This window comes from Geotrypetes seraphini, chromosome 5 (assembly GCF_902459505.1).
Source record: "Geotrypetes seraphini chromosome 5, aGeoSer1.1, whole genome shotgun sequence".
NCBI lineage: Eukaryota > Metazoa > Chordata > Amphibia > Gymnophiona > Dermophiidae > Geotrypetes > Geotrypetes seraphini.
The window spans coordinates 188,089,789-188,116,182 of NC_047088.1; the positions used below are offsets into that span (position 1 = coordinate 188,089,789).

The 26,394-nt window shown below is 42.0% G+C and overlaps 1 protein-coding gene across 2 annotated transcripts in view; it reads left to right on the forward strand.

Annotated features, from left to right (window-relative positions):
• The first annotated feature begins 5,047 nt into the window (after positions 1 to 5,047).
• FRZB (frizzled related protein) overlaps positions 5,048 to 26,394 on the forward strand; it is a 42,495-nt gene continuing 21,148 nt past the window's right edge. The window contains exons 1-3 of one of the 2 annotated variants that reach the window (XM_033945825.1): positions 5,058 to 6,069; positions 12,123 to 12,179; positions 17,682 to 17,747. In XM_033945825.1, the coding sequence (XP_033801716.1) occupies positions 5,622 to 6,069; positions 12,123 to 12,179; positions 17,682 to 17,747 (571 nt within the window). In that variant the 5' untranslated portion in view covers positions 5,058 to 5,621. Of the gene's footprint in view, positions 6,070 to 12,122; positions 12,180 to 17,681; positions 17,748 to 26,394 lie in introns of both variants that reach the window. The other variant, XM_033945826.1, reaches the window with a different exon arrangement.

The following is a 26,394-nucleotide window of genomic DNA, read 5'->3' on the forward strand; positions in this document are numbered from 1 at the left end:
ATTCAAACATTTGGGCACCCACTTGGCCGACAGCTTCTGTATACCCAGCTGCTTGTGGATTATTAACTCAACACATTCAATAGCTATCTGTAGTGTGTCAGAAATTGTTTTAGATGATATTCGCTGATCTGCCCAAATCATTCCATGAACATGGTCAACAATTTCAGGAGATGACACTGTTTAAGGCCTCCCAGACCTTGCTGCATCTTTGGTCTCGAAATCTCCACAATGAAAGTTTGCACACCATTTCTCCTAGGCTTAATGCTGAATTGGAGTGGGCATCATTGATCTAAACTGGAAGTGTTATGATTGGAGTAGGGTCTGCCAGCTGATAGACTAAGGAAGTAAAAGTGGAACGGTTGGACATCAACGCCATCTTGGTCTGGGGAAGATCTGGAGTTGGATGTCATCTGTGGCATGTGAAAAAAAGTATGATTAAAATTGGGTGAATAGGAATAAAGTTTGGTTTGCATCGTTGAGAATAGTAAATCGATTCATTTATTTTCTATGGGGATTTTCTTGAAGTAGCGTTTTAGCGAAACATGATAGACAGAATATCCCTTAGCTGAGTGGACAACTATACAAGTAGAGGGGCATAATCAAAATATATGTCTAAGTTCAATTTGGATGTAGGGCACTAGTTGCCCAAAGTCAGCACCGGTAAAATGTCTATTCTTGAAAAATACATCTAAACCAGTGGTTCCCAATCTTGTCCTGGAGGACCACCAGGCCAGTTGGGTTTTCAGGATAGCCCTAATGAATATGCATGAGAGAGAGCTGCATATAATGGAGGTGCCAGGTATGCAAACCTGCTCCATGCATATTCATTAGGGCTATCCTGAAAACCTGACTAGCCTAGTGGTCCTCCAGGACAGGGTTGGGAACTACTGATCTAAACTATTCCATTTTTCAAAAATCATCTATCTCTAAGTCCAGACATCTGAACATCCAGAACACCACTATGTCTATCTTTATACCACATTCTCAACCAAAAATTCATCCAAGTCCCAAATGCCCAGAACAAGACCTTTTGGATGTGGGGAGGGGCCATCATTGTGATGGAGTGGCCTCCCAGACATGGCAACAGCAGTGGGGCACCTTACAGGGCACTGCTATGAACTTCACAAAAAGGGTGCCACATAAACATCTCACCAGAACTCCCTTATAGGTTATAGTGAACCCCCCAAATCCCAGTATACCCACCTGTCTACAACCCCAATAGCCCTTATGCTGCAGGTGGCACCTATATGGCAGTAGAGTAGGGTTTTGTGGGCTCACATTTTCCACCATGAATGTAGTGGTTAGAGTGGCTTATGGGCTTGGGTCCTCCTCTCTATGGTTCACTAGCCCCCCCCCCAGACTACTTAAACCACCTATGTGTAGCTCTACTAGGCTTTCCTATGCCAAGTTCTGATGTTCTGAAGGCAGGTATAGTGGTACCTTGGTTTAAGAGCATAATTTGTTCCAGAAGCATGTTCTTAAACCAAAACACTTGTATATCAAAGCAACTTTCCACATAGAAGATAATGCAAACTTGAACAATTTGTTCCACCAACCCCCCCCCCCCCCCCGAGGCTACCGGCGCTGCTCCATCACCCCCCCCCCCGCTCTAACCGGCATCGCACCCCCCTGAACCGGCATCACAAACACCACCCCCCGCAAACGCCCCCCCGCGAGAACCGCAAAGCACCCCCGTGCTGAAAACGGCATCCGCCCGCCCTTCCTCCCAAGCACGGTCCTTAACACTTCTGCTCATTGTAAGGGTGAATGCGAGCTCCCGCCTCTTGCCTGGGCTGGGCCTTGAGCATCTGCGCATGCTCAAGGCCTTCTGGCTCTGTTCTCTCGGAGAGCTCGTTCTCTCCAAGAGAACGAGAGCCAGAAGGCCTTGAGCATGCGCAGATGCTCAAGGCCCAGCCCAGGCAAGAGGCGGGAGCTCACATTCACACTTCACACTTACAACGAGCAGAAGGGGTAAGGACCAAGTGCTTGGGAGGAAGGGCGGGCGGATGCCGCTTTCTGCACGGGGGTGCTTTGCGGTTCTCGTGGGGGGGGGTTGCGATGCCGGTTCGGGGGGGTGCGATGCCGGTTAGAGCAGGGGAAGGTGCTCATACACCAGAACATGCTCGGTTTGCGAGGCAAAAGTTTGCTGAGTGTTTTGCTCATCTTGCAAAACACTCGCAAACCGGGTTACTCGCAAACCGAGGTTCCATTGTATGTACATTTTATTCTGGACTTTATGGGGGTGCAACGGAGTCAGTGAACATGGGGGGAGTGTGTAGGAGGTCTTTACTTTGTCTCTGCAGTGGTTATCTGGTCACTTTGGATACCTTTTGGGCACTTATAACTAACTGTCTTTACATTGTCTAACTCACAATGTATAAGATTCATCTAGGCAGTCTCGTCAAACATTCGATTATCCCTGCAGGACGACTAAGTCTAGGACGGCCCACATCCCTCCTTAACCACTCCTTTAAAAACACCCCTTTCAGCTCTGAGCACACAGCGGGATTCAGAGGCCTAAAATGTCCCTGGATATGTTGAAAAAGCCATTTCGATTATTGGTCTTATAGATCATCCAAGTGCCGACTTGGGCAGGTTTTTAAATGTATTTAAGTTTCGATTATGAGCCCCTTGGTATACAGCTTAAAAGTTAAGAGTGGTAGAAAACTGGAATGCTCTTCCGGAGGCTGTTATAGGGGAAAACACCCTCCAGGGATTCAAGACAAAGTTAGACAAGTTCCTGCTGAACAAGAACGTGCGCTGGTAGGGCTAGTCTCAGTTAGGGTGCTGGTCTTTGACCAGAGGGCCGCCACGTGAGCAGACTGCTGGGCACGATGGACCACTGCTCTGACCCAGCAGCGGCAATTCTTATGTTCTTAAAAGCTGGGAGGGTGTACTTGAGAGAAAGGGAGACTGGGTGATGGCTGAGGAGGGGACAACACATAGTCATATTTTGCCATTATTTGACGAAACATGGCAAAATACAGCGATACGTGTTTAAGCTCTCTATATGTTACAAAATATTAAATGTGGCCCCTGATAGAAAAAAGTTGGACAAGCCTCCTCTAGGTCACAGAGTCTATGAAGTGCATAGCTGAAATAATGCAAAAATTCAACTTGACAACCAAAAATGTAGGGTTTAGAAAAGCGGTCTTCCAAATAGCCAGAGGTAAATCAAACGACAGTTTTAAGTAGCAGCCATAAAAAGCTTTCTAAAGTCCATTGCATAAAAATATGACTCAACATGGGGCTGTTTCAGCACTCAAATGCCTGCATCAGGAGTCCTGATCCCTTGCAGTTCAACACCATGTGTCAAATTAGAAACATACAATCAAATGAATGAGAGCTAGCACAGACTTATTGCTGCAGTATCAGTAACTCCTGCTGAAAAATACTTGGGAGTTACTCAAAAAGTCAATATGGCCTACCAATATCTGGAACTGGAAGGTCCCCCATCACCTGGCCCCCACCCCTCCTCACCCTTTTTGTTCCCCCACCCATCTTTTACAAAATACTACGCACAATTTACTGGAAAATATAGGCCGCAGCCCTGTTTATTAGAATAAACAACAAGAACAATTAACAAAACATTATAACATCCAAGTTACCATATAAACAGTCTTTATATGTTAAATTCCCAATTCTCCGCCATCCTCAGCTAGGGCCTGGGGGGGGTGGCATGACCTCCATGCCCCTTAACATACCATTCACTGACGCTCGCTCCCCCCCCCCCCCGAGCACATGTCCTCTTACGGCTCATTGCCGGATGAGTCCATCCCCCAAAACGCTTGGTAGCTCGGTACACCGCCGCTGAGACATCCCTAAACCCCGGCACCAACCGAACCACCCATAGAAGGGAGGGAGGGAAAGCTGCCCTCCATGAGTCAGGAACCCCTGACCCCGGAAGCTTATATACTACCCCCCCCCCCCCGCTCGAACTTTCCATGCCTTGACCAATCAGAAGTTCTGACCGGTCAAGGCGGGAAGAAACTCTCCCCTACATTTTGCCCTACACTGCCTACCTAGTCTCGACAGGCGATTAAGGGGCCCTCTAGCCCAATATTAAATTTCGCCCATCGAGACAAGCTCTCGGGCTTACACTTTTGCTCTGAAGGGCTCAATATTTTTCTCACATTTAAAGAAGGGAGCACAAGAGAAGGACAAAATTTTCAAAAACCATATGTGTAGGGTTGAATCCAGGCTACCCAGAATGTCACACATTCTATTAGTTTACTATACAAAAAAAATCATTTTAAACATGTCATTAATTAAAAGAAAGCTGAGAAAGGAGATATACATTTTCAACGTATTATTTTGTATCTCATTTTCTGATTTCGGTATCTATAAACCACTTATGCTGTCCATGTGGAATATATATTAACAATTTTCATTTTTTTTAAAAAATGCTTTTTAACAGAGTGGGATATAAGAAACGGATGCATACAAAGGTAGGGTGCATGTTTCTCAGCTTGTGTCTGAGTTAAAGAGGCAGGCAGACGGAGAATTCCTCTCTTTTATTCGAGAGAAACCTTGTCTGTACAGGGGTGGGGGGGGGGAGAGGGCTCCTTTCCTTCATCCTGGCTCTGGTTTTCACCCTGGGGGAGGGGAGGCTCCTAATGAATTCATTTCTTAGAAATGTGAAGACTTGCGGTAACAGACCCATTGTTTCCACAGGACTAACAGACACAGCAGATCCTTTATTCTGCTTGTCCTTATCTTAGGACCCAGTTTTTTTAATACATGTACCATCTAAGTTTGAAAAATAAAATGCCAATGCAAAGCTGACATATTATTTCCCCCGTCACATTTTCTAAATGACTTTTGTCCTGTGGAGAATTTAATTTACGTTTTGTACCATCACTTCTTTCTGCTGGGAACAACCTCCCATACCTTACAAGTTTTCAGCCTCTTTGAATGAAGTCTGTTACAGAGCATTGGGGACGCGCTGCTTTTCTCTTACACAAACTTGTTATTGTACTACAGATGGGCTTGGGTGTCCTTGGACTGCTTTTCCAAGAATTCATCCAGAAAAACCTGAGGCTGTATTTGCAGCTGCCCAGTGGCTATAACAGTAGCTGAAGGCTGAAAGCAGTAATAATGGAAGCAGACAGCCCCCAATCACACCAGTTAAAAGAGGAGGGGCTCCCTTTCTGATCAGGAGGTGGGAAAGTGAAAAGGAATCGGAGGTTAGATGCTGGGCTCATTTGGGAAAGGCGAGCACCAGCCGGGAGAGGGGAGCTCACTTTCCACGGGGGATCTGCGTTCAGAGTCCCCAGAAGAGGTGAAGGATAGCTTGGCAAAGCTCAGTTTTCAAGGAGCCCATTTCATTTTCGAAACATTCCCGCTATCCTCCCAAGCTAGCCAACTTGATCTGTGCATCTCAAACCAACCAGCGCCGGTGCTGATCATTGAACAATTGACGAACTGGACCGTAAACCTGATTCTAAGGGTTTTCATCGGATGACTCCGTCGGGTCTGATCGGGTGAACACAAGTTAGGGGAGTTTTGTAAAGGCCATGTAACTGGTCTCAGTCTAGGAGAAGGGAAAATAACGTTGCTTTTCGTGTATGGACGGCTCGCCTGCTTAGGTCGATCCGGAAGGAGTCGGGGCTCTGCGCAGGATGCTTTACTTCCCGCTTCTGCTCCTGGCCGCTGTCTTGCTGGGCCCCGCGCCCGGCGCCCACGGGGCCGCCTGCGAGCCGGTGCGGATCCCCCTGTGCAAGCCCATGCCCTGGAACGTGACCAAGATGCCGAACCACCTGCACCACAGCACCCAGGCCAACGCCGTCCTGGCCATCGAGCAGTTCGAGGGGCTGCTGGGCACCCAGTGCAGCCCGGACCTGCGCTTCTTCCTCTGCGCCATGTACGCCCCCATCTGCACCATCGACTTCCAGCACGAGCCCATCAAGCCTTGCAAGTCGGTGTGCGAGCGGGCCCGCGCCGGCTGCGAGCCGGTCCTCGTCAAGTACCAGCACGTGTGGCCCGAGAGCCTGGCGTGCGAGGAGCTGCCCGTCTACGACCAAGGCGTCTGCATCTCCCCCGAGGCCATAGTGACGGCGGAGGGCCCCGGTGAGTATCTCAGGCGGAACCAAAGGGCGCTGACAACCTGCTGCTGCTAAAGGGGAAGGAGTAAAACGCGGACCTCAACCGCAGGCCCTTAAAAATCGTCATTTATTGGCAGCTGAGGTTTCATATTTCATGTGCGCAGGGTCCGCGTTTTAGCCCCTCATTCCACTGCTCTTTCTGACCCCCCACGGATCTGTGCCGACAGCCTTTTATTATTAATTTGAGGAAACACTTCAGCTAAGAGAGGTCTGCATTTTGTCTGGGTTCAAGCCGGTCTTGAACCTAGATCAGCAGGGCCCAAGACAACTGCCCTAATCTCTAGGCTTCTTTAGTAGCTTGTGAAATAGCAAAGTTTTGCCACTTTTGGTCTCAGCATAGGTCATGGCTCTGACAGACGACCATGACACTCTGGGGTCCTTTTACTAAGGCGCGCTAAATGCTAATGTGTGCTAACACATCCATTATATCCTATGGATGTGTTGGTGCGCATTAGCATGCGCTAAATCGGCTACCGCACATTAGTAAATGGACTACTAAAGCTCTGACGGTCCCTAATGCTTTTTCCTTCTTATGCTGAGACTAAAAGGGGCCACTTTTAGTCTCTGCATAGGGAGGGCAAAGCATTAGGGACCGTCAGAGCTTTAGTAGTCCTTTTACTAATGTGCGGTAGCCGATTTAGCGCATGCATTAGGAACCGTCAGAGCTAAAGTGTCATGGAGATCTGTCAGAGCCATAACCTCGGACCTGCACATATGAAATATGAAACCTCAGCTGTCGATAAATGGACGTACAGTTAAGATCTGTGAGATCTTCATTGCTAGAAGAGTTAAAAGTCTTGCTTTACAGTGAATGGGAAACTTTCAAATTTCAGTGCCCTGTCTCCAATGATGTTACTAACCTGTAACAGAGGTTCTCCTCCATGGACAGTAAGATGTTAGCCACACAAATATGAACCTGTCTCGGGCTATTGTTCTTTAAGTTACAAAATTATTTAGCTGCCAATGAATAAGGTGAGGGAGGTGGAGGAGCAAAATAGAGCAGTCACAGTATTTTACAACTCTCCACTCTCCTGCTTGAGTACCTGAATGTACACCACTTAAGTTATAAGTGGTATATAAATGCAAAAAAATAAATAAATGATCATATACTAGGGAACTGTGCATAGTCGAGTACAATTGACCTACTGCAAGGGAAAAATACACCATATACCAATGAGCCACCTTTGCTTTTTTGACTGTTTTTGTTTTTTGGGGTTATTTTTTGCTTAATTTGAGTTGCTATACTTGCCGCATCTTCCATAATAATTTGTAGTAATGTGTATTTAAAGTAGGGGAAGTTAGTAAAAAGGCTGGATACATCTCTGCAATTTCCACAAACACTTACAAAAAAGGCTATTCTGTTAAAATCGTTGAAAGTCACACTAAAATGTTAAGTAGATGATTAACTGAACGAAAAATCATAATTGCAGCAAAGGATGGTTTGCTTCAAATGATCTCATGAAATTTAAACACTTCTTATTAAATAAGAGTATTCCGATTATTTTTTTTTGTGTGTGTTAAATCGTTGGTGTCTTGTTCTTTAAATTCCAATCCTGTTCAAAAAGGTCTGGTAATCAGGTTTAAGTTGCAATGTTATTGATCAACAGGTTAAAAATTCCATATTATTTGAAAACTTGCTGCTCAAAATAAGCATTTTGAGCAGGAAACCATTTTCATTATTTGGTTCGTTTCAGTGCCTCTCAGCATTGAAATCCAATACTCTGGCCATTCACTTTTCTTACTCCTCAGATTTTGGCAGGGTGAATTGTTGATCTTTTTTTAAATTTTTTTTTTATTACCAACCTACAGAATTTCTTAAATGCAAATAGATTTGGTGAAGATTTCTATTTTACTTCACGCAAACCTGAAAAGTTCATCTATTAATTGAGCATGATGCGTAAAAGCTATGTGGTGTTTGCTTTGGACCACAAATCTAGATAAAGGAAACAAGCTTCTCCCAACTGCTCCAAATTCTCCAGTCCTCAGTATGGCTTTGCTGTTACAAGCCACTTCAGAGAGTCTGGCTAATGTCATTACAATTGAAGGGGGGGAAAAAAAGACAATTAGGATCATATTACTGTACGTTTATGTTCCACCATGAATGAGACATTTATTCAAAGGACTTCATAGAAATCTCGTCCTGCTTCCTCAATTGCCCCCTTTTCAATGCCTGTATCCATACTCCTCCCTCCCAAAAATTCTTGTTTTCTTTGAAGTCGGTTAAGAAAAATAACACTTTTATATACTCACTTGACCCGCTGTTAATAGGAGAATTTAATAAGGTAGGGCACGGTTTCTAGTTAACATTTTTATTAAGCTGAGCATAATATGTGTTCAGGAGTTTTCAGGGTCATCCAGGACATCTATTGTCATTCTTTCTAAGGACATTTCAGAGCTTCTTGTTCTGAATTCTATAAGAGAGAGATGTAGAAAATAATAAATGTTGTGTTTTTAACAAAAATAATGCAAAAGCCCCAGAAAATTATTCCTTTTACCTAATTATGGAGAGCTTCCTGTCATAAAAATACTTCTAATAGTTTGAACTACCTAAAGAAAATTATAAGATTCTAATTTTGAAAGTACTGTATACTATTTCAATTACATCTGGTAAACAATAGTTCAACTGGCTTTCTAACTGTGCAGCATAATGATAATCTGTGTTTATAATTCCAAACTCAAGGTGTTTGTACACCTTGTACCTCAGGGCATCCTGAGGTATACTGCCACCCTTATAGCCAGAACTTTTTTTTGTAGAGTCTGAGGTTAACTTGGGTGGGCCAAAACTATTTAAATGTTGCCTTCACCTTGAGGTCTCCTAACAATTCTCTATGCTACTGCCCTTTATTGGTTAGGTTTGATTCCAAGGTGGAGGGGCATTGCCCACCCAGGCTCACCCATGAATATGTCCCCGCTTTTACAGTTTGGTAAGCTTAAACCCTAAAAATGAAATTGTATCAGTGCAATCTAATATATTTCAGAAGGAACTGGAAATCTCTTTGTCTCTATCTCTCTCTGTGTGTCTCTCTCTCTCTTATGTACCTGTATATAATATGCAAACTGCTTTGATTTGTAACTACAGAAAGGCAGTATATCAAATCCCAGTCCCTTTACTCATTTTGAGATTATGGTGTCATGACATCATTCACATTTAACTGAAGATTTCCCCCAATCAATGTTATTGCAATAGTCTTATCTGCTTGATTTTTAAGCAGATAAGACTACTGAAATAATATTGAGGGGCCACTGAAAATTTAGAAGATGATGTGGAGCCATGACATTTACAAGTTATTCGACACTTTTCATTTCATATCATTGGAATTATCACAAGATGTGCAACAGAATTCAATGATTTTTAGGAATCTTGCTTACTTTTGCTGACTCCTGTAACTGGACTGACGCCACCAACTCATTTCAAATAGGCAATGTTTTAGTCCTTACTGCTCTGAGTGGATTTGAATCGGTGACAAGTACCAAGATTTGAAAGGATCTGCAAGTTTGGGTTAATCCAGTTGTTATGTGGATTCTATTTATGATCTAACCAACATATAGCTGAGGGATGTCTAACAAAAATAAACTGTGATAAACCCCAAAAAAAAGTTTTAAAAATAATATTTGTAGTTTTAAAATGTAAACTTAAAGCAATCAAACACCCTCATTTCTTTAATAATCACAGGGAAAAAAAACCTTCAGGCCTTTACATCTTTCATGTTTGTGTTGGTGTCTGGCCAAATCATTGATCTAAAAACCTCCATTCCAATTAAGAAATGCACATACTATAATTTTTATATTTAATAATTTTTCATAATTTTTTAATGATTGTCATCCATGAATTGCAAGTAAGAAAAAATGTTCATACAGCAAGCACTGAACTTAATTGCACCATCCCTATGATCTAACCAGACTGTATTCCCCTTTGGTTCCATAAAGAGGCAAACATTGTGTCTGATTGTGTAAGTGGTCCTGAACCCCCCCCCCCCCAACACACACACATGAACTATACCTATTGCTATGAGCTTCAGAGCTTTTACCTTAGCGGCTGGCAAAAAAAAAAAAAAATCCTAACATGGCTTGATAAAAGGGAGCCTCAATTTGTTCCCCGGTTCTTGATGAGTGCTGCAAGCAATTCAAAAAATTGGGAATTAATTTACACACTCTTTTTACAAAACCACACTAGAGGTTTACAGTGCCAGCTGGCATACTGAATGCTCTGCACCGCTCCGATGGTCATAGAGTTCCTATGAGCGTCGGAGCAGCGTAGAGCATTCAGTGTGCCTGTTGGTAAACCTCTTTGTGCAATTTTGTAAAAGGAGGGGGTTATATATCGGACACTCTTCAATCTAATTGTTCAAAACTAGTGTCTGTTCAATAAAAAGCCATACTTAAACTACAAAAATGAAAACCTAAATAAAGTGGTTTTAGGAATAAAGAAAAAAGTTTTAACTCTCTAATGATGGCCTGGGATATGAACCCTAAACCTCTGTAGCCGAGGCCAGGACTCTAACCCCCCTAAGCCAACTTCTCTCAGTGCTCATGTGGATTTGGGAACCATTACTGCATTCCCACAGTTATTCATATTTCACATTTCAACACTAAAGCTGGATAAAATGTCATTACCAATACCTCAATATCAGCAAAATTTATTGATGCTATTAAGACACCTTTATTACACTAAAGAACCACCTGACACTAATTAATGAGACACTTGGTTCTTTATTGTATTACCAATACCTCAACAGCGAAAATCAATTTACATTCTGATCCTGATAAGCGTAAAAAACTACTACTTATCTGAAACTTGCTCCAATGTCCATGGAGGTTGCCTCATCTACGTCTATATCTTTGTAACTTTTAAGTTTCCCAAATTTCTTATTTGAATAAGAAATCTGAGGAGCTTATTGAAGATTTTATTTGCACATGAACTAGTTTTTTTTCCCTCAATTTTTCCATATTTTTGCATTTGAGCACATGGAGTATTTGGAGTATACATTGTTGCGGCCAGTTTTAAGGAACCAACACTTTTTTTTTTTTTTTTCCAACACATAAACCAGTGAACATTTTAAAAGTTACAATGATATAGACACAGATGAAGTAAACTCCTCGAACAGTTTATTCAGCTCTAGTGTTGAAATATGAATAATTGTGGAAATACAGTGATGGTTCCCAAATCCACTGGTCTTTACCACATACACATTTAAGTTGGAGCACTGAGCACATTCATGATATAAAAAAAAATATTCCTTCATATACATTGAGAGAAGTTGGCTTAGGGGGTTAGAGTCCTGGCCTTTAGTACAGAAGTTTAGGATTCAAATCCCAGGCCATCATTAGAGAGTAAAAGCCTTTTCCTTTTTCCTAAAACCACTTTATTTAGGTTTTCACTTTTATTTTTGTGGTTTAAGAATGACTTTTTCTTGATGAGTGTTGACAATGGATATTTTCCTGTTCTAATTAGTAGCTAAAGTTCAAATAATTTACGCTGGCTTTTACACAGCTGTAGTAGAGGTTTCTACCATGGGCCAGTGAAGTAAATGCTCCGACGCTCATAGAATTTCTATGAGCGTCAGCGCATGTACCTCACCAGCCCATGGTAGAAACCTCTACCGTGGCTTTGTAAAAGGAGCCCTTAAAAAGCAGTATAAAAATGTATTTTTTGGGGGGGGAGGGGGGGTGAAAATCATGGAGCTCCTTTTATCAAGCAGTGGTAGAGCATTTTATCATGGGCCAGCGAGGTAAATGCTCAAATGCTCATTCGATTCTTCATTCATTCAATTCTTAAGAGCGCCAGAGCATTTACCTCACTAGCCCATGGTAAAATGCTCTACCGCTGTTTGATAAAAGGAGCCCATTATTTTTAGCATAGATATTCTTATAAATGTAACCTTTGATTTTTGGCTTACATTTTCCTTATTTTCCTTTTTAGCGAACTGATCTCAGATAGGAAGATGCAAAACTGGATTACAGTATTCATGTGTAAAAGTCTACTAATGTCAATATTAACATTTCTTTACATGCTCTAAGATTCAATGCCGGATTTCCCTATGGATTCTAATAATGGGAACTGTAGAGGCAGTGGTGGTGAGTATTTTTATATCGGTTTAAACAGTAGATCTTTATAATCTCATTCTAAATTTTGTTTTTTAATCATGTATATGGGTTGAGTCACTAACCCCCTCCTTTACAAAGCCGTGTCGGAGCTCTTACCGTGGCGGCTGGCACTAAAAACGCTAGCGCGGCTTTGTAAAGGAGGGGGGTAAATCCATGGAAACCTACTTAGTCTGCACACTTTCAGATGCTTTTCAACTGCGGCACCGGGTTTAGTTTGCCACAGAGCCGAAAAGTGTGTGGGACACTGACTTAGGGGGAAATTCTGCATAGGACACCGGTTTCTGCAGCCATCTAAGAAGTGGCTGAGAATTGCACACTGGTGTCCTATACAGAATCACATCTGCCCTAAGGGATAGACGCCTAATCACCCCGATTCTCTAACTGATGTCCATGTCGCAGGCACAGGTTATAGAATGGCATTACTTTTGAGTTGATCGCGGCAAGGGAATCTCCCTACTGTGATCAACTGAGCACAAGTTATAGAATGGCATTACTTTTGAGTTGATCGCGGCAAAGGAATCTCCCTACTGTGATCAACTGAGCACCTGGGGATGCACTGGGGAGGGGCCTAATGCCCTGATTGGCCCAGGTGCCTAAGACCCCTCCCATAGGAAGGGTCTTGGGCACCTGGGCCAACCGTAATCTTAGGCCTCCTTCCCAGTGCATTCTAAGATGCACTGGGAGTGGACTAAGACTACAATTGACCAGATTCCAAAGGCCATGCCCATGGCCTTTGGTATCTGGCCATTTGGAGTCTCAGCCCCTCCCCTGTGCATTCCAGGATGCACTGGGAAGGTGAAGGCCTGCCATTGTGAAAAGGCGGGCCTGGAGGTGGGAAGGAGTAGGCATCCCTCAAGCCCACCGTACTACAAAAGGTACAGGGGGGGCTGGGTTGGGTTTTGGCATGCCAGGTTAGAGGGTTCAGGTCTAAGGGGGGTCCTAGATTGGGGGGGTCATCCCTCCTGCCTATCACAGTTTGGGGGAGTTGTTTCGGGGGTTCCGGCAGGAGGAATTGGGCATCCCTCCTGCCTTGGCCAGTGTCGGGTGGGGGTTCAGGGATGGTGGCAGGAAGAATTGGGCATCCCTCTTGCTGGGGACAGTGTTGGAGGGGGTTTGGGGTGGCGGCAGGAGGGAGTGGGCATCCCTCCTGCTGGCCGACTTGCGGTGGGTTTTGGGGGTTCCCTGCCATGGCATTGATCAGCTCAGTGGATAGATCTATTTGAAATGTGGGCCAGCATTTTAATAGTCTATATTTCAGACGCCTGTCGCAGCTCTAGAGAGACACCTAAGACCGCTAAAACTCGCCCAAGGCCACTTCTGGGTAAAACCACAACCACGCCCAGCCTTGGGTGAGTTTAGGTGCTCATATGCGTCTCCCTAGACCCGCGAAAATGCCTACAGTGTAGGCCACCTGCCTTGGGTAGGTGTTTTCTAAAAACTTGCATCCTGATTGGCTAGTTTGACAGTGGTAGGACGTCTACCACTGCCTTAAATCGGGTCGCGATTTATAGAATTTGCCCCTTAGTCCAGATATTTTCCTCTTTTTATTTTTTTTTTTTATTCTGTCGGAAAAATACAGAACAAAAAAGTGGAAAATCACTGGACTAAGGGCTCCTTTTACAAAGGTGTGCTAGCATTTTTAATGCTAGCCGAAAATCTACCGCCTGCTCAAAAGGAGGCGGTTGCGGCTAGCGCATATGGCAATTTAGCGCGCACTATTCCACGCGTTAAGGCTCTTGCGCGGCTTTGTAAAAGGATCCCTAAGTGTATAATCATTGATGGAGACTGCCCCAACTTGGTTGGTTGGGCTGAGAACATTTCAGCGACCTCTCGTACATATGTCAGATTCTCACCTAAATGCTATTCTATTGAGTTTTTGCACCTCAGATGCATGACCCTACTTTTTTTTTTTTTTTTTTTTTGCATGCGGTCTTAGCTGCCAAATTTTGGACCATTCTTCAAGCTATGCTAGGTCCTTCCTCTTGTTACCTACATCATCAGAGGTGTCAACCCTATTACAGATTTTAATGTCATCTGCAAATTGGCAACCTTATCAGACAGTCTTTTCAAATATATCGCTCACAAAAATATTACAAGGAACTTGCCTGAGAACTGAACCTTGCAACATACCACTGGCAATATCTTCTATTACCTGTCTTATTCTATAACTGTGCACCCAGTCGTGTGCCTAACATTGGGCACCATTTATAGAATTTTTAGGAAAATTTCTTAGGGATAAGCTGTTAAAGTTTGGTCTGATAATGGCAAGACTCTTTGGCAAGCTCAGGGGCTTCACCCCTGGTTTCGTAGATACATTTTAATACAAGTGGTTTTTGTTCTTGCCTGCAGAGAAGCAACTCTAATTTTCGGATGGCCACTGCCTTTATTAAATTGTACATCATTTTGGACAAAGATGCTCTACACATCTGTAAATCGTATATCATTTCAATTTAAAAAGTGTTTATTGCTTTTCAAAAGCATAGAAAATGAAGGCAAATAAAGTCCATATGTCCTTACCAGTCTACCTGAATATATAATCAGCTATCCCTTTCTCTCCCTTAGAAATCACATGTACTTGTCCCAAGCTTTCTTGAATTCAAATAACAATGAAACCTTTCAACAAAAACAAATTATGGTTCCCTTTTATCAAGCCACGGTAGAGTGTTTTAACATGGGCTGGCGAGGTAAATGCTCCAACAGTCATAGGAATTGAATGAGTGTTGGAGCATTTACCTCACTGGCCCGCGCTAAAATCTTCTACAGCAGCTTGATTAAAGGGGTCCGATGTCAATAGTATTTCCTCCACTCTCCTGAATAAAATACAGAAGAATAATTTGTAGAAAGAGTGTTTTCTTTTGAAGCAGATAAAATACATTCCAACCAGAAGAGCAGGAAGAGTCTGTGTACTGGAATGTTGACTTCTGAAATGTGCACAAATTCCAGAGAAAGGGCAAAAGATAACTTCTTTTAGGGTCAAGAGCTTGATTCTTTACAAAATCTGTTTTGATTTGTTTGAAATCCAGGAGCAACAATGCTCTCCATTTTGCTGATCCATGTACAGAACATTTTTGAATGAGTGCTTTATAAAACAAAGAAGCTAGAAGAAAGACTGTGAAGTTAACTACTTCCCAGCAGGAGAATAAATGTCTGAAGTGGTATACAGAGCTTCTGGCTTACATTCCCATCTCTGATTTCTGCATCTTTAGTCTATGGGGTTAAAGGCATTGAAAAGGCAGGAACCAAACAGAGTAGTTTTATAACTGGGTATCTAGCTAAAATGTGAAAAGTGCACCTATTTTATCTCTGTGATGCCTTTATGAAATAAGTTCCCATTATAATACCCAGTATTGCATAAAGACTTTGCACAAGATATATCTGCAAAAGGCAGGCACAATTTTCTGTCTGTACTGTGTAAGCTATCACAGGATGCTAATTGCTCCCACAGTAGATGAACTCAAAGGGTTAAGATCATCATTACATAACTCACATCACCAGTCATAGAAATTTTTCCTAAATTTTCTGTGGATCCTCAGACGGCTTACAAAGTTGCTTCTGTGGTTTTGTAAAAAGGGGAGTAAATTTTTTTTTTTTTTTTGCACAGGCCGGCACACTAAATTCTCTGCGTTGCTCCGGACGCTCATACGAACTCTACGAGTGTCAAGAGCAATGCAGAGCATTCAGCGTGCCAGCCTGTGCTAAATAACGCTTTCATGATTTTGTAAAAGGAGTGGGGGTGGGGGAGGGTAGTTATCTCTTGCTCAAATGCAGCCAAAATTTTAATTGATCTGTTGTTTTTTGTTGTGGGTTTAAAAAAAAAATATTCAGCTTCTGCTATACATGTTGTTTATCTTATCTTTCTTAGTATAAATACTATTATGTCCACCTCTCCCAGACATGAATTCACGTTTCAAATAGCTGCTTCAGGGTTGAGTCATTACATTCCAGTTCATAATAAGATGGCCCATTCCGCATGAAGAAGAAGAGAACAAATGGACCATTGTATTACGGATTGAAGGCTCTAGACAAATCGAATTGAAGGAGTAATGCTCGCTTCCCTAACGCTTATAACTGTCTTATTTCATTTATTGGAGTATATAGTACTGTTTCTGTACAAAAATTGCTCTGGAAACCAGATTGAGCTCTGTCCAAGTAAGCTGTCAATTGAATTGCCAAAAGCTTTTCCTTAAGTTTGCAGCAAACTGGGATGGAAGCTACAGGCCTATAATTTGGCTACAGGCCATCTTCTTTTGACGCCTTCCAGTGGATGTATTTTGAACTGTAGCTTTTAAAGGGAAATTCATCAATGTGTGCTAGTGTTAAGACGGGTTATCCTACCACAAGTTGTGCTCTTTTAGCACAAGCTTTCATTGGATAAAATGGGACCCTGTGCTATAATAGCAAGACTTGTGGTAAAATAGCCCATCTTTACAGAACACACATTGATGAATTCCCCCCTTAGCATCGATTTTAAATCACCAATAGTTTCATGTAGAGACCGTCACCTCTAATTGTTTTTATTTTGTTCTTATGATTCTTGACCATAAATGTATAATTGACAATTTTGGCTAAAAACAATTAGACACTACCACACTAGTACTGTGTGCAAGCTTCCTTCTGTTTTTTCTTCCTTCTGTTTTCCCCTTTTATCAAGCTGTGGTAGAGCATTTTAGCGTGGGCCAGCGAGGTAGATGGCTCATTCAATTCCTATGAGTGTCAGAGCGTATACCTTGCTGGCCCACGCTAAAATGCTCTACCACAGCTTGATAAAAAGGCGCCACAATTTATTTAATAAATTCATTCATTATCTTACCTCCCATTTTACTAAATTGCGGTAGAGATTTCTCCCGTTGCCCAGAGCGCTAAATGCTCCAATGTTCATAGAATTCCTATGAGCGTCATTTCCTATGTCGGAACATTTAGCGCTCTGGGCCACGGTAGAAACCTCTACTTCAGCTTAGTAGAAGGCGGGTTAGTTATTATGCCGTTAGCTTCCATTTCAGTTCATTTGCATTTTGACCCATGCGCTAGCTCCAGAAACTGAGAGGATTTATCAGCTTCATTCCCAGAAGGATTAAGCAGTATTATAAAAAAAACAACCTAAAAAACCCACCCCGCTCTTGCATTCATATTTCTTGGCTTTCATGGTTGACTTAGCATCTCAAGATTAATTGGGTAATTCCTTTTGTCGTTTTTATTTACATGGTATCCAATGTTTATAATGTTATACATTTTTGTTAAAAGTTTTTGTTGTGATTTTCAAATCAAATCTATAAATAAACTACATAATTGGCTTTTTGGAATTCCAGTTTATGCCGTTGTACAGGAAATAAAAGGCTATCTAGGTATGCAAGTGCTATCCTTGATCATAGCGTTATATGGAAGTGGTTGGAGAAGGGTGGAATAACAGGAAAGAAAGTTTAAAAGAAATGTGCTCTGCTGTATTAGTGTAAAACAAAGTTCTTTGCATTTCAGAACTCTGCAAGTGCAAGCCAGTAAGAGCTACTCAGAAGATTTATCTCCGAAATAATTATAACTATGGTAAGACCACTCGTATGGTATTTATCTCCTACTGCATTGTGTTTATCGAAATATGAAAATGTGTTTTCATTTGCAATGAAAGAGGATGTTTTATCAACATTTCCCGTTTCATTTAGGGCTTCTTTTACAAAGCGTTATGCTGAACATGAAGAAGCCCATTCTGTTTTCATGAACTTATTTACATTCGGTACACCGCTGATCGATAACAACAGTTTTGTAAAAAGAGCCCTTAATTTCTTTTTCCAAACAGAATGCAGAAAACCAAATGATATTTCACTAGTTCTTCTTTGTTTCATTTTGAATGTGAGCCAGCCGCAGACTCCTGCCCAAATCCCTGCACCTTGCAAATTATATTTTAAAAAAAAGTCCCACTGCCTGAGCTTGTGGCTAATCTCCAGTTTCCTCTTTTTACTCCTTAGAAGCAGGAGCAATCTCCAGTGACACCTACCCCACTATTCAAAATGTCACCGACCAGCCTGAGGCTGGTGCCATTGTGAATTTTTGCCATACAAGAAAATGGCATTGGTAGTAGAGCATGAGAAACTAGGAATCTCGCCTTCCTCCAAAGAGGCCCCATTTGGGGGGGGAGTGTCTATTTTTTTGTAAAGAGGGGATCACCATTTTTTCATTTTGCTGTTTGTTTCATATTTTTCTTTATTCTTTTTGATTTTAAACAAAACATGAAATAACCAACTAATAACCCCCCCCCTTTTAAGAACCATAGCACTGTTTTTAGTGTCAGCTGCGGCGGTAATGGCTTGATGCTCATAGAATTAGTATGAGCTACGGTTGGGGAAAAGTGTGTGGGGGGGAGGGGGGATTGAAAAAAACCAGAACAAAGCAATAATTATTTTGTATAATTTCCTAATAATCATTCCTTGCAGAGCAGATAGAAAAAGACAATACAATAATATTTTTGCCTTGTGTGTGAAAATAATACACCATATTATGCATCTCAAGCACTCTAAAGGCAAAGACCATCAATAGCAAGCAAACAAACAAAAAATGTTATGTTAAATCCACAAATGGGAGGATATAAAGAAAAAAGAAGCTCACTTGAGCATTGATTACCCTGACACTGTCACAGTATCCACTTTTCCTCGCCAGCTTGGATTGGGAGGGGATTAAGGGAGCAACAGTAGCTGTTTCACAAATTAAGATTTGTGCTTGACAGAAGGTGTAACTCCTGATGTCAATCTTAGGACAGACATTTAGGCCCCGATTCTATAAATGGCACCTAGATTGACGACGCCTGGCCAATTTCTGCGCTGAACTTAGAATTTTTTTAATTGGCTTAATAAGTGTGATCATTGAAAATGGCATTAAAAAACCAATTTAAAAAACCCCCAATTTAAGTTCGGTATGGAAATCAAAGAGGTGCCTGATGATGCTTATACAAAAAGTAAGCATGGCTAGGGATGAAGTTTGGGCATGGATTGCCTTAGGTGCTGATAGGTGAGGTTAGGTGCCAGTATTTTAGGCCAGGAAAAACCTGGCCTAATATTATGACACTTAGGGCTCCTTTTACAAAGGTGCGTTAAGGCCTTAACGTGTGGAATAACGCGCGTGCTAGACCTTAACGCCAGCATTGAGCTGGTGTTATTCTAGAAGCGTACCGTGCGGTAATTTTGTGTGTGTGCTAAAAACTCTAGCGCACCTTAGTAAAAGGAGCCCTTAATGGTATCTAAACTGAGCTAGGCCAAATTATACAAATGGTGCTCCGTGGTTGATTGACAACTATGCCGAGCAGCGCCTAGCTGCTAGATGCCATCTAGTCCCCATCTGAAATGGGGAACAAACAGTTATCAACTTATGTACCATCCGCCCCCTTGCCAATTGCATTCAATTGGCTGGGTTTCAGTGTATCTTGCCTTTGTAAAATGGGGACTTGTATGTTTATGGTAGATAAACATTTAAGTGACAGTTTATGCACATTTCAAATACAAATTAGTGGAGAAATTGGTATAGAGACATAGAAAAATGACGGCAGAAAAGGGCCACAGCCCATCAAGTCTGCCCACTCTAGTGACCCTTCGCCCTGATTTTGCCGACCCACCCCCTCCTTTACATCATTAGAGATCCCACGTGAATATGCCATTTATTTTTAAAATCTGCCACGCTATTTGCCTCGATCACCTGCAGTGGGAGTTCGTTCCAATGATCGACCACCCTTTCGGTGAAGAAATACTTTCTGGAGTCACCATGAAATTTCCCTCCCCCGATTTTCAGCGGATGTCCTCTGGTGGATGAGGGTCCTATAAGACGGAAGATATCCTCTTTCACCTCGATACGGCCCGTGATATATTTAAATGTCTCAATCATGTCCCCTCTCTCTCTTTTCGTTCCTCAAGCAAGTACAGCTGCAATTTATTCAGCCTTACTTCATACGGGAGATCCTTGAGCCCTGAGACCATATACGTGCAGTTGGGACATCATATAGAACAGAATAACATCTTGGATAGTCATTAGTATGCTTGTAGGAAGAATCACAGTACCAAGATGGTTTTGGTCTCACTGTTGGATGAACTTAGGTGAGATTTTTGACAGTGGGAGCGCATACATGATTTTAAAAAAACAAACAAACTGTTAAAATGTCATCTCTTCTGTAAAAATGAAATACGGCTGAAGGAGGTGTGACTGTTTTGTGGCAGTGAGGGTGATTGCTGTTAATATTGGCTATGGTCAAGTTAAATGCCTTGTGTTTTATGCTTTGCTTCAGATTGCTTTTATGTATGTTTTAGTTTTGTTAGTATATTTATTATGTACGTTTCCTTGTGCTTCACTCTGTAGTTTCAAGTTTTTATTAAAATTTGATTCTGTCGCTTATCAAATTTCTAACCTAGTTTACAAGTAAAATATAAAGGGAAAAACACAAAAACGCTAAAAACCATAAAAATATCATAAAAAGAAGATAAAACATAAGGTGAATAATAAACACAATACAATATAAATTGGTTCACCAATCAAATGTCATGTAGTTGAAAGTCAACTTCTGGTGGCTATATAGATTGAGGGATCGATATTCAGCCAGCAGCACTTACCATGTTATTGACCACTGCTGGCATTATGTAGTGAACTTCGCATAAAAGATCCCAGGTACACATTACATGATAACCCCTTTGTATGATGAGCCGTCTGGAAATAGCAAAATATGTACTATACCCAACTGTACACCACTACAATATGCCTAAAGGTGTCACTTATATACGTTGGTTTAGTAGGTATTTTGTGGGTTTCTGTCAAAAATGTACCAGTTAAAATTGGATATAGGCCTTGGTCCCCTTCTTTATAGTCCACTGCATTGACTTCTAGGCTACTCTAGGGACCTGCTTATTGCTCTAAAATAGTGGTCCCCAACCCTGTCCTTGAGGACACCAATCACTCAGGTTTTCAGGATAGTCCTAATGAATATGCAAGGAGAAAGATTTGCATGCCTGTCAACTCCACTATATGCAACTCTCTCTCTCATGCATATTTATTAGGGCTATCCCGAAAACCCGACTGGCTGGTGGTCCTCCAGGACAGGGTTGGGGACCACTGCTCTAAAAGGAATGACCGTTTATATCTGCAGCTGTCATAGAGCCTGGTATGTACTATCATTTTCACCCCTTAGAAGGTAGGGAAGGGGGAGGATTGTTCTTTCCTTTATCTCTCCAGTGGTCATCTGGTCAGTTTGGGAACCTTTTTGGTACTTGGTCATATGTGAAACAGATCTAGCCCAAAATGACCTATTTTTTTGCCATGGACGCTTTTACAATGTTTCGTTAGCTTAGAAAAATGTTCAAATTGTTAGTCCACCCTAGTTCCACCCACAATACACCTCTAACACACCCCCTTGACATTTAGATGAACTTCAGAGAAAAATGTTTCAAAATGAGTTTCAAAAATAGCAATTTGGACTTATTTGCAAAAAAAAGTCAATCTACTGCTTTCTGCCATTTTTAGACTTTTTTTCTGTATTGAAAATGAGCCCTTAAATATACAATAACCTAACAATCAGCAAGCAAGTGTGGAAAAGATATGGAACATGGCTCATGGAATTCTATTTTCTCAACTTGCTTGTGTGTGTGTGTTATGTTGGGAGGCGGCAACTTTGTTCCCCCATACTTCACATCTCCAAAAGTATCATAGAAGAAATAGGGCCTAGTTTTGGGTACAGTGGCAGCAGAAGGATATGGCTGAGCGTGTGGACTACACAAACTTGTGGTGTGAATGGAGAAACTTGGGGCCACTTTTACAAAGCTGCAGTAGCCATAGGAGCCAGTGGCATAGAAAGGGGGTGTGTGGGGGAGGAGCAATCCACCTCAGGTGCAGTCTTGGTAGAGGCACTGGCACCCGTCCTCTTCCTGGAACCCCTACTCCTTTCTGACCCCCTTACTGCACGCCCCTTTCCTTCCCTCTTAAATTTTCCCTGCGTGAGCAGCATTACGAACTTGCTGACCGTGTCAGTGTCGCCCCTCTATGACATCACTTACAGGCCCCGTGCCTAGGAAGTGACATCAGCTGACAGGATGCGGGCAGCAAGTTCATGAGATTGCTCACACCTGGAAAATTAAAAAGGTACAGGGGAAGGGGGACGCACACATGGCAGGGGGGTTGGGAAGAAGCGGGGGGCAAAGAGGGTGGGGGAGAGGTGCCACTCACCCTCGCTACGCCAAAGTAGGAGCCAAAGTTTCAAAATGATTGGGGGTGCTAAACCCAATGGAATTACCCTTCCCTGGTCACAGTTAAGGAGTTCAGTATTAGTAGTGCTCGAGCACCCACACTGCTGGCTCCTATGGCAGTAGTGATGCTGCTGCAATAAATGAACCGAAACCTTTGGAAAAGGGGCCCTTAGTGATTACAGCAGTTGGCTGAAAACAACTACTGCTATGATAATATCATTTCTATAGCGCTGAAAGGCATAATGCAGTGCTCTACATTTAACATTCAATAGAAGGTCCCTGCTCAAAAGAGCTTACAATCTAATTTGGACAGATAGACAGGACATTTTAAGGTTGGGAAGTTACCAGTAGAAAGAATAATATAATGGGTATAGGTTTCTGACAGTGATTGGGAGTTAAGAGTTAAAGGCAGCTTCAAAAAAGTAGGCTTTTAGCTTGAATTTGAATACTGCTAGAGATGGTGCGTGACATATTGACTCGGGCAGCTTGTTCCAGGCATACGGTGCCGCAAGAAAGAAGGGACAGGGTCTGGAGTTGGCAGTGGAGGAGAAGGGTACAGATAAGAGGGACTTACCCAATGAACCAGGAGAGGGGGTAGAGAAAGCATAGGGAGAGATAAGTGAGGAGAGATATTGGGGGGGGGTTACAGAGTGAATGCACTTGTAAGTCAGTAAGAAGAGGTTGAACTGTATTTGGAAGTGAATGGGGAGCCAATGAAGTGACTTTAGGAGAGGGGTAATGTGAGCGTGGCAGCTCTCACGGGATATGAGTCGTACAGCAGCATTTTGAGCAGATTGAAGGGGAAAGAGGCAACCAGCAAAATTAGGGAAATCATTCTCGTACTCCACTGCTTTTGGTACAAAGCAAAGATGCAAAGGCTAGAGTGCTTCAAAGAGTTAGATTAAAAGTCACAGTGCTATGTTCAGAGAATGTGTCCAAGATATAACTCTAGAAGGATTTAAGGGTCAAAAAGGCTTCACAAATGAAAAAAACCCAAAACAACCCAGAAAATGAAATTTAGCTTTCTTTTTTGCTTCTGCAAGGATATAGGACATTGTCTAAGCAATATGCTAAGGTATTTAAATTGTTACCTGGATAAATTCCCCAGCTTGAAAACTTTTTTTTTTTTTAAATATATGCACATGGATACATTAGTAGAAGGAAACTGCTCCTGCTCAAATTTTCAAATAGAAATGCTATTAATATGACATTGATCTTAGCACAGAAAGACAGATATGCACTTCTTGCTCTTCACATTAACACACATGCACAAGTATACCGTACTTTTCTGGTGTGCTGTTCCTTGTTTGTCACATAGATAGTGTCATGGGGACATCCCTATTTCATTAACAAAGCACTCAGCAAACACGACCACATTACCAATGCATACTTAGAATCTCACTGGCTACCAATAAAAGCAAGAATACAATTCAAACTCTACTGTCTCATTTTCAAAGTAACCCACGGCACGGCACCCAGTTACCTAAACAACCGTTTTCACTACTACCTCTCACCCAGAAGAAGGAGAACACAGAACCTTTTCACCTACCCACCTCTCAACGTTACTCGTCGTAAGAAACTTTACGACAACCTTCTGGGGACACAGGCAGCTAAAATCGACTCTGACATCTCAAAACTTCTGACCAAAACAACAGACATAAAAGAGTTCCGTAAAGAAATAAAAACACTACTGTTCAAAAAAATATCTCCCATCACTCTAACCACCACCCAATGAGTCCCCAATCAACGCCTTTGGAAACACCCACCTATAGTATCTCTTTGTCTGTGATCCAGAATGTACTGTAACTCTGTTACACTTCACCCGATTTAACTTGATTCAGTTGACATGTATTACCTTCTGTGATATGTATTATCTTCTGTTATATGTATTATCTTCTGTTATATGTATTATCTTCTGTGAAATTGAAGTATCATAATCCTTTACTGTTCCTGTAACTTACCCTTATCCTGAAATGTAATTCTACTGGAACTGCCCAGATAATTTCTATATTGTAATCCGCCTAGAACCGCAAGGCACAGGCGGAATAGAAATCCGTAATGTAATGTAATGTAATTAACCAAGTGAAAAACTCAAGGGATCAAAATACTCAAATCTCCATAACCCTTGAAAAATACAACCCTTCCTATGTTTCTAATGTCTTATTTTTAATGACTTTGGCTCACAATTCGTTAAGAAATATAGTTTTAAAGATTAATGAAAATTTGTAAGGATTTCTAAAAGAGGAGGAAAAAGCCTCCTGCTGTTAGCAAATTAGCATACAACCAGACTTTCAAACAGAGGTACCTCATTGGCATAAAAAAATCCTCCAAATATTAAAAAATTTTTATTTTCAATTTTCTTTAAACTTTTTAAATTCTTATGATTATGAGCCAAAACTTCTGATATTCAGGCTGCGTCAGGATGCGACTATTTACCGCTTTCTGCTAGTATGCTGATAATGCGTTCAAATGTATGCTGATATAAGATGTTAGAGCCTTGAAATCACAATACTTTTATCTAAATAGCTCTTATCGCTTATCTCACAAAGCTGCTGCTTTATGTTCATCAACTTATCTCACAGCATTGTCTCTCCATAATCGCCAACCTAACGCTGCTGCTAAAGGCAAATCTGCTCAGCCATTGCCATAGCCTAGTCAGCGGCGGCTCTTCATGGACCCGCGCCTAGGAAGTGCCATCATAGTAAGAGCCAATGCTGGCGCGATCAACAGGTTGGGGTTGCTACTTGTGCCAGGAATGTTAGAGGTACAGAGGGGAAGGGAAAAGGGTGCGCGCATGTATGGATGGAGGGGGCGGGGAAGGAGCAGATGGGGGTTGGAGAAGAGGATGGGGGAGGGGCACCACCGCTCCATGCGCCTCTTAGTCTCGCTACGCCACTGTATAGAATAGTTGCATTTACATGCCCAACTGCTGCATTTAGATGCTGCCATAAACATATGGTTGCGCTTAATGGGGTCATAGCACATGCTAAAACGGCTAGCACGCCTTAGTAAAAGGACCCTAATGTGTGGTGCATAACTGCAGAGTTATTACATTACTGCTTTCTATCCCGCCAGTACCTTTCAGTTCTAGGCGGTTTACAAAAAGAATTGGTCTGGGCATTCCCAGGATGCTTACAAAGTTAAACAGATAGAATGAGCTTACAAGAATTGATGGATAGCATGAGCGATGGGATCTAGGGATGGGTTTATAAGGTTTAGTTAGATCATTTGACACATTTTTTTGAAAAGCATAGTTTTCAGTTCTTTCCTAAATGTTTTGTAGTTGGTCTTGGTCAATAGGTTGGAGATGTGACGGTCTATTTTTGCTGCTCTGGTGGCTAGTAGCTCGTCATATAATTGTATGCCTTTTACTGGGGGATGGGTGAAGACAGCCTGTGTTCTCCCTGGTCTTGATGTGTTTTTTTTTTCTGATTAGATGGTTGTTTAAGGAGCTAGGACCAGTTCCATTTAGGGCTCTGAATAGGGTGCAGTAGAATTGGGAGCCAGTGTGAGTCTTGGAAAGCAGTGGTAATGTGATCGTATTTTTTTCAGTGAGTATATCAGTCTGAGAGCTGTGTTTTGCAGTGTAGGCGGGGCATGACAGGTATAGGATGGCACAGTAATCCAGAAGTCCCAGGATTAGCGCTTGGACCATGAGTCTGAATTGTTCTCTGATGAAGTATGTTCAGATTTTTCTTAGGTTGTACGTGGTTGCGAATGCCTTTTGGACCTTTTTGCCGATTTGCAGTTGCAGCCCTTGTCTATCATTACATTACATTAGTGATTTCTATTCCAGGTTGGGTTGTAAGGGATATAAGTTATGCTAGTATTCCATAAGAGATTTGGCATGCAATTCTGCTATTATAGAATACTAGCACAGTTTTTTTGGTGCCTAACCTTTAGCAACCTATATGTAATTTATTCCATAGTATATAAATGCAAGGTAGGCATATAAATGGGTGAAGCATGACAGTGGCTTACCA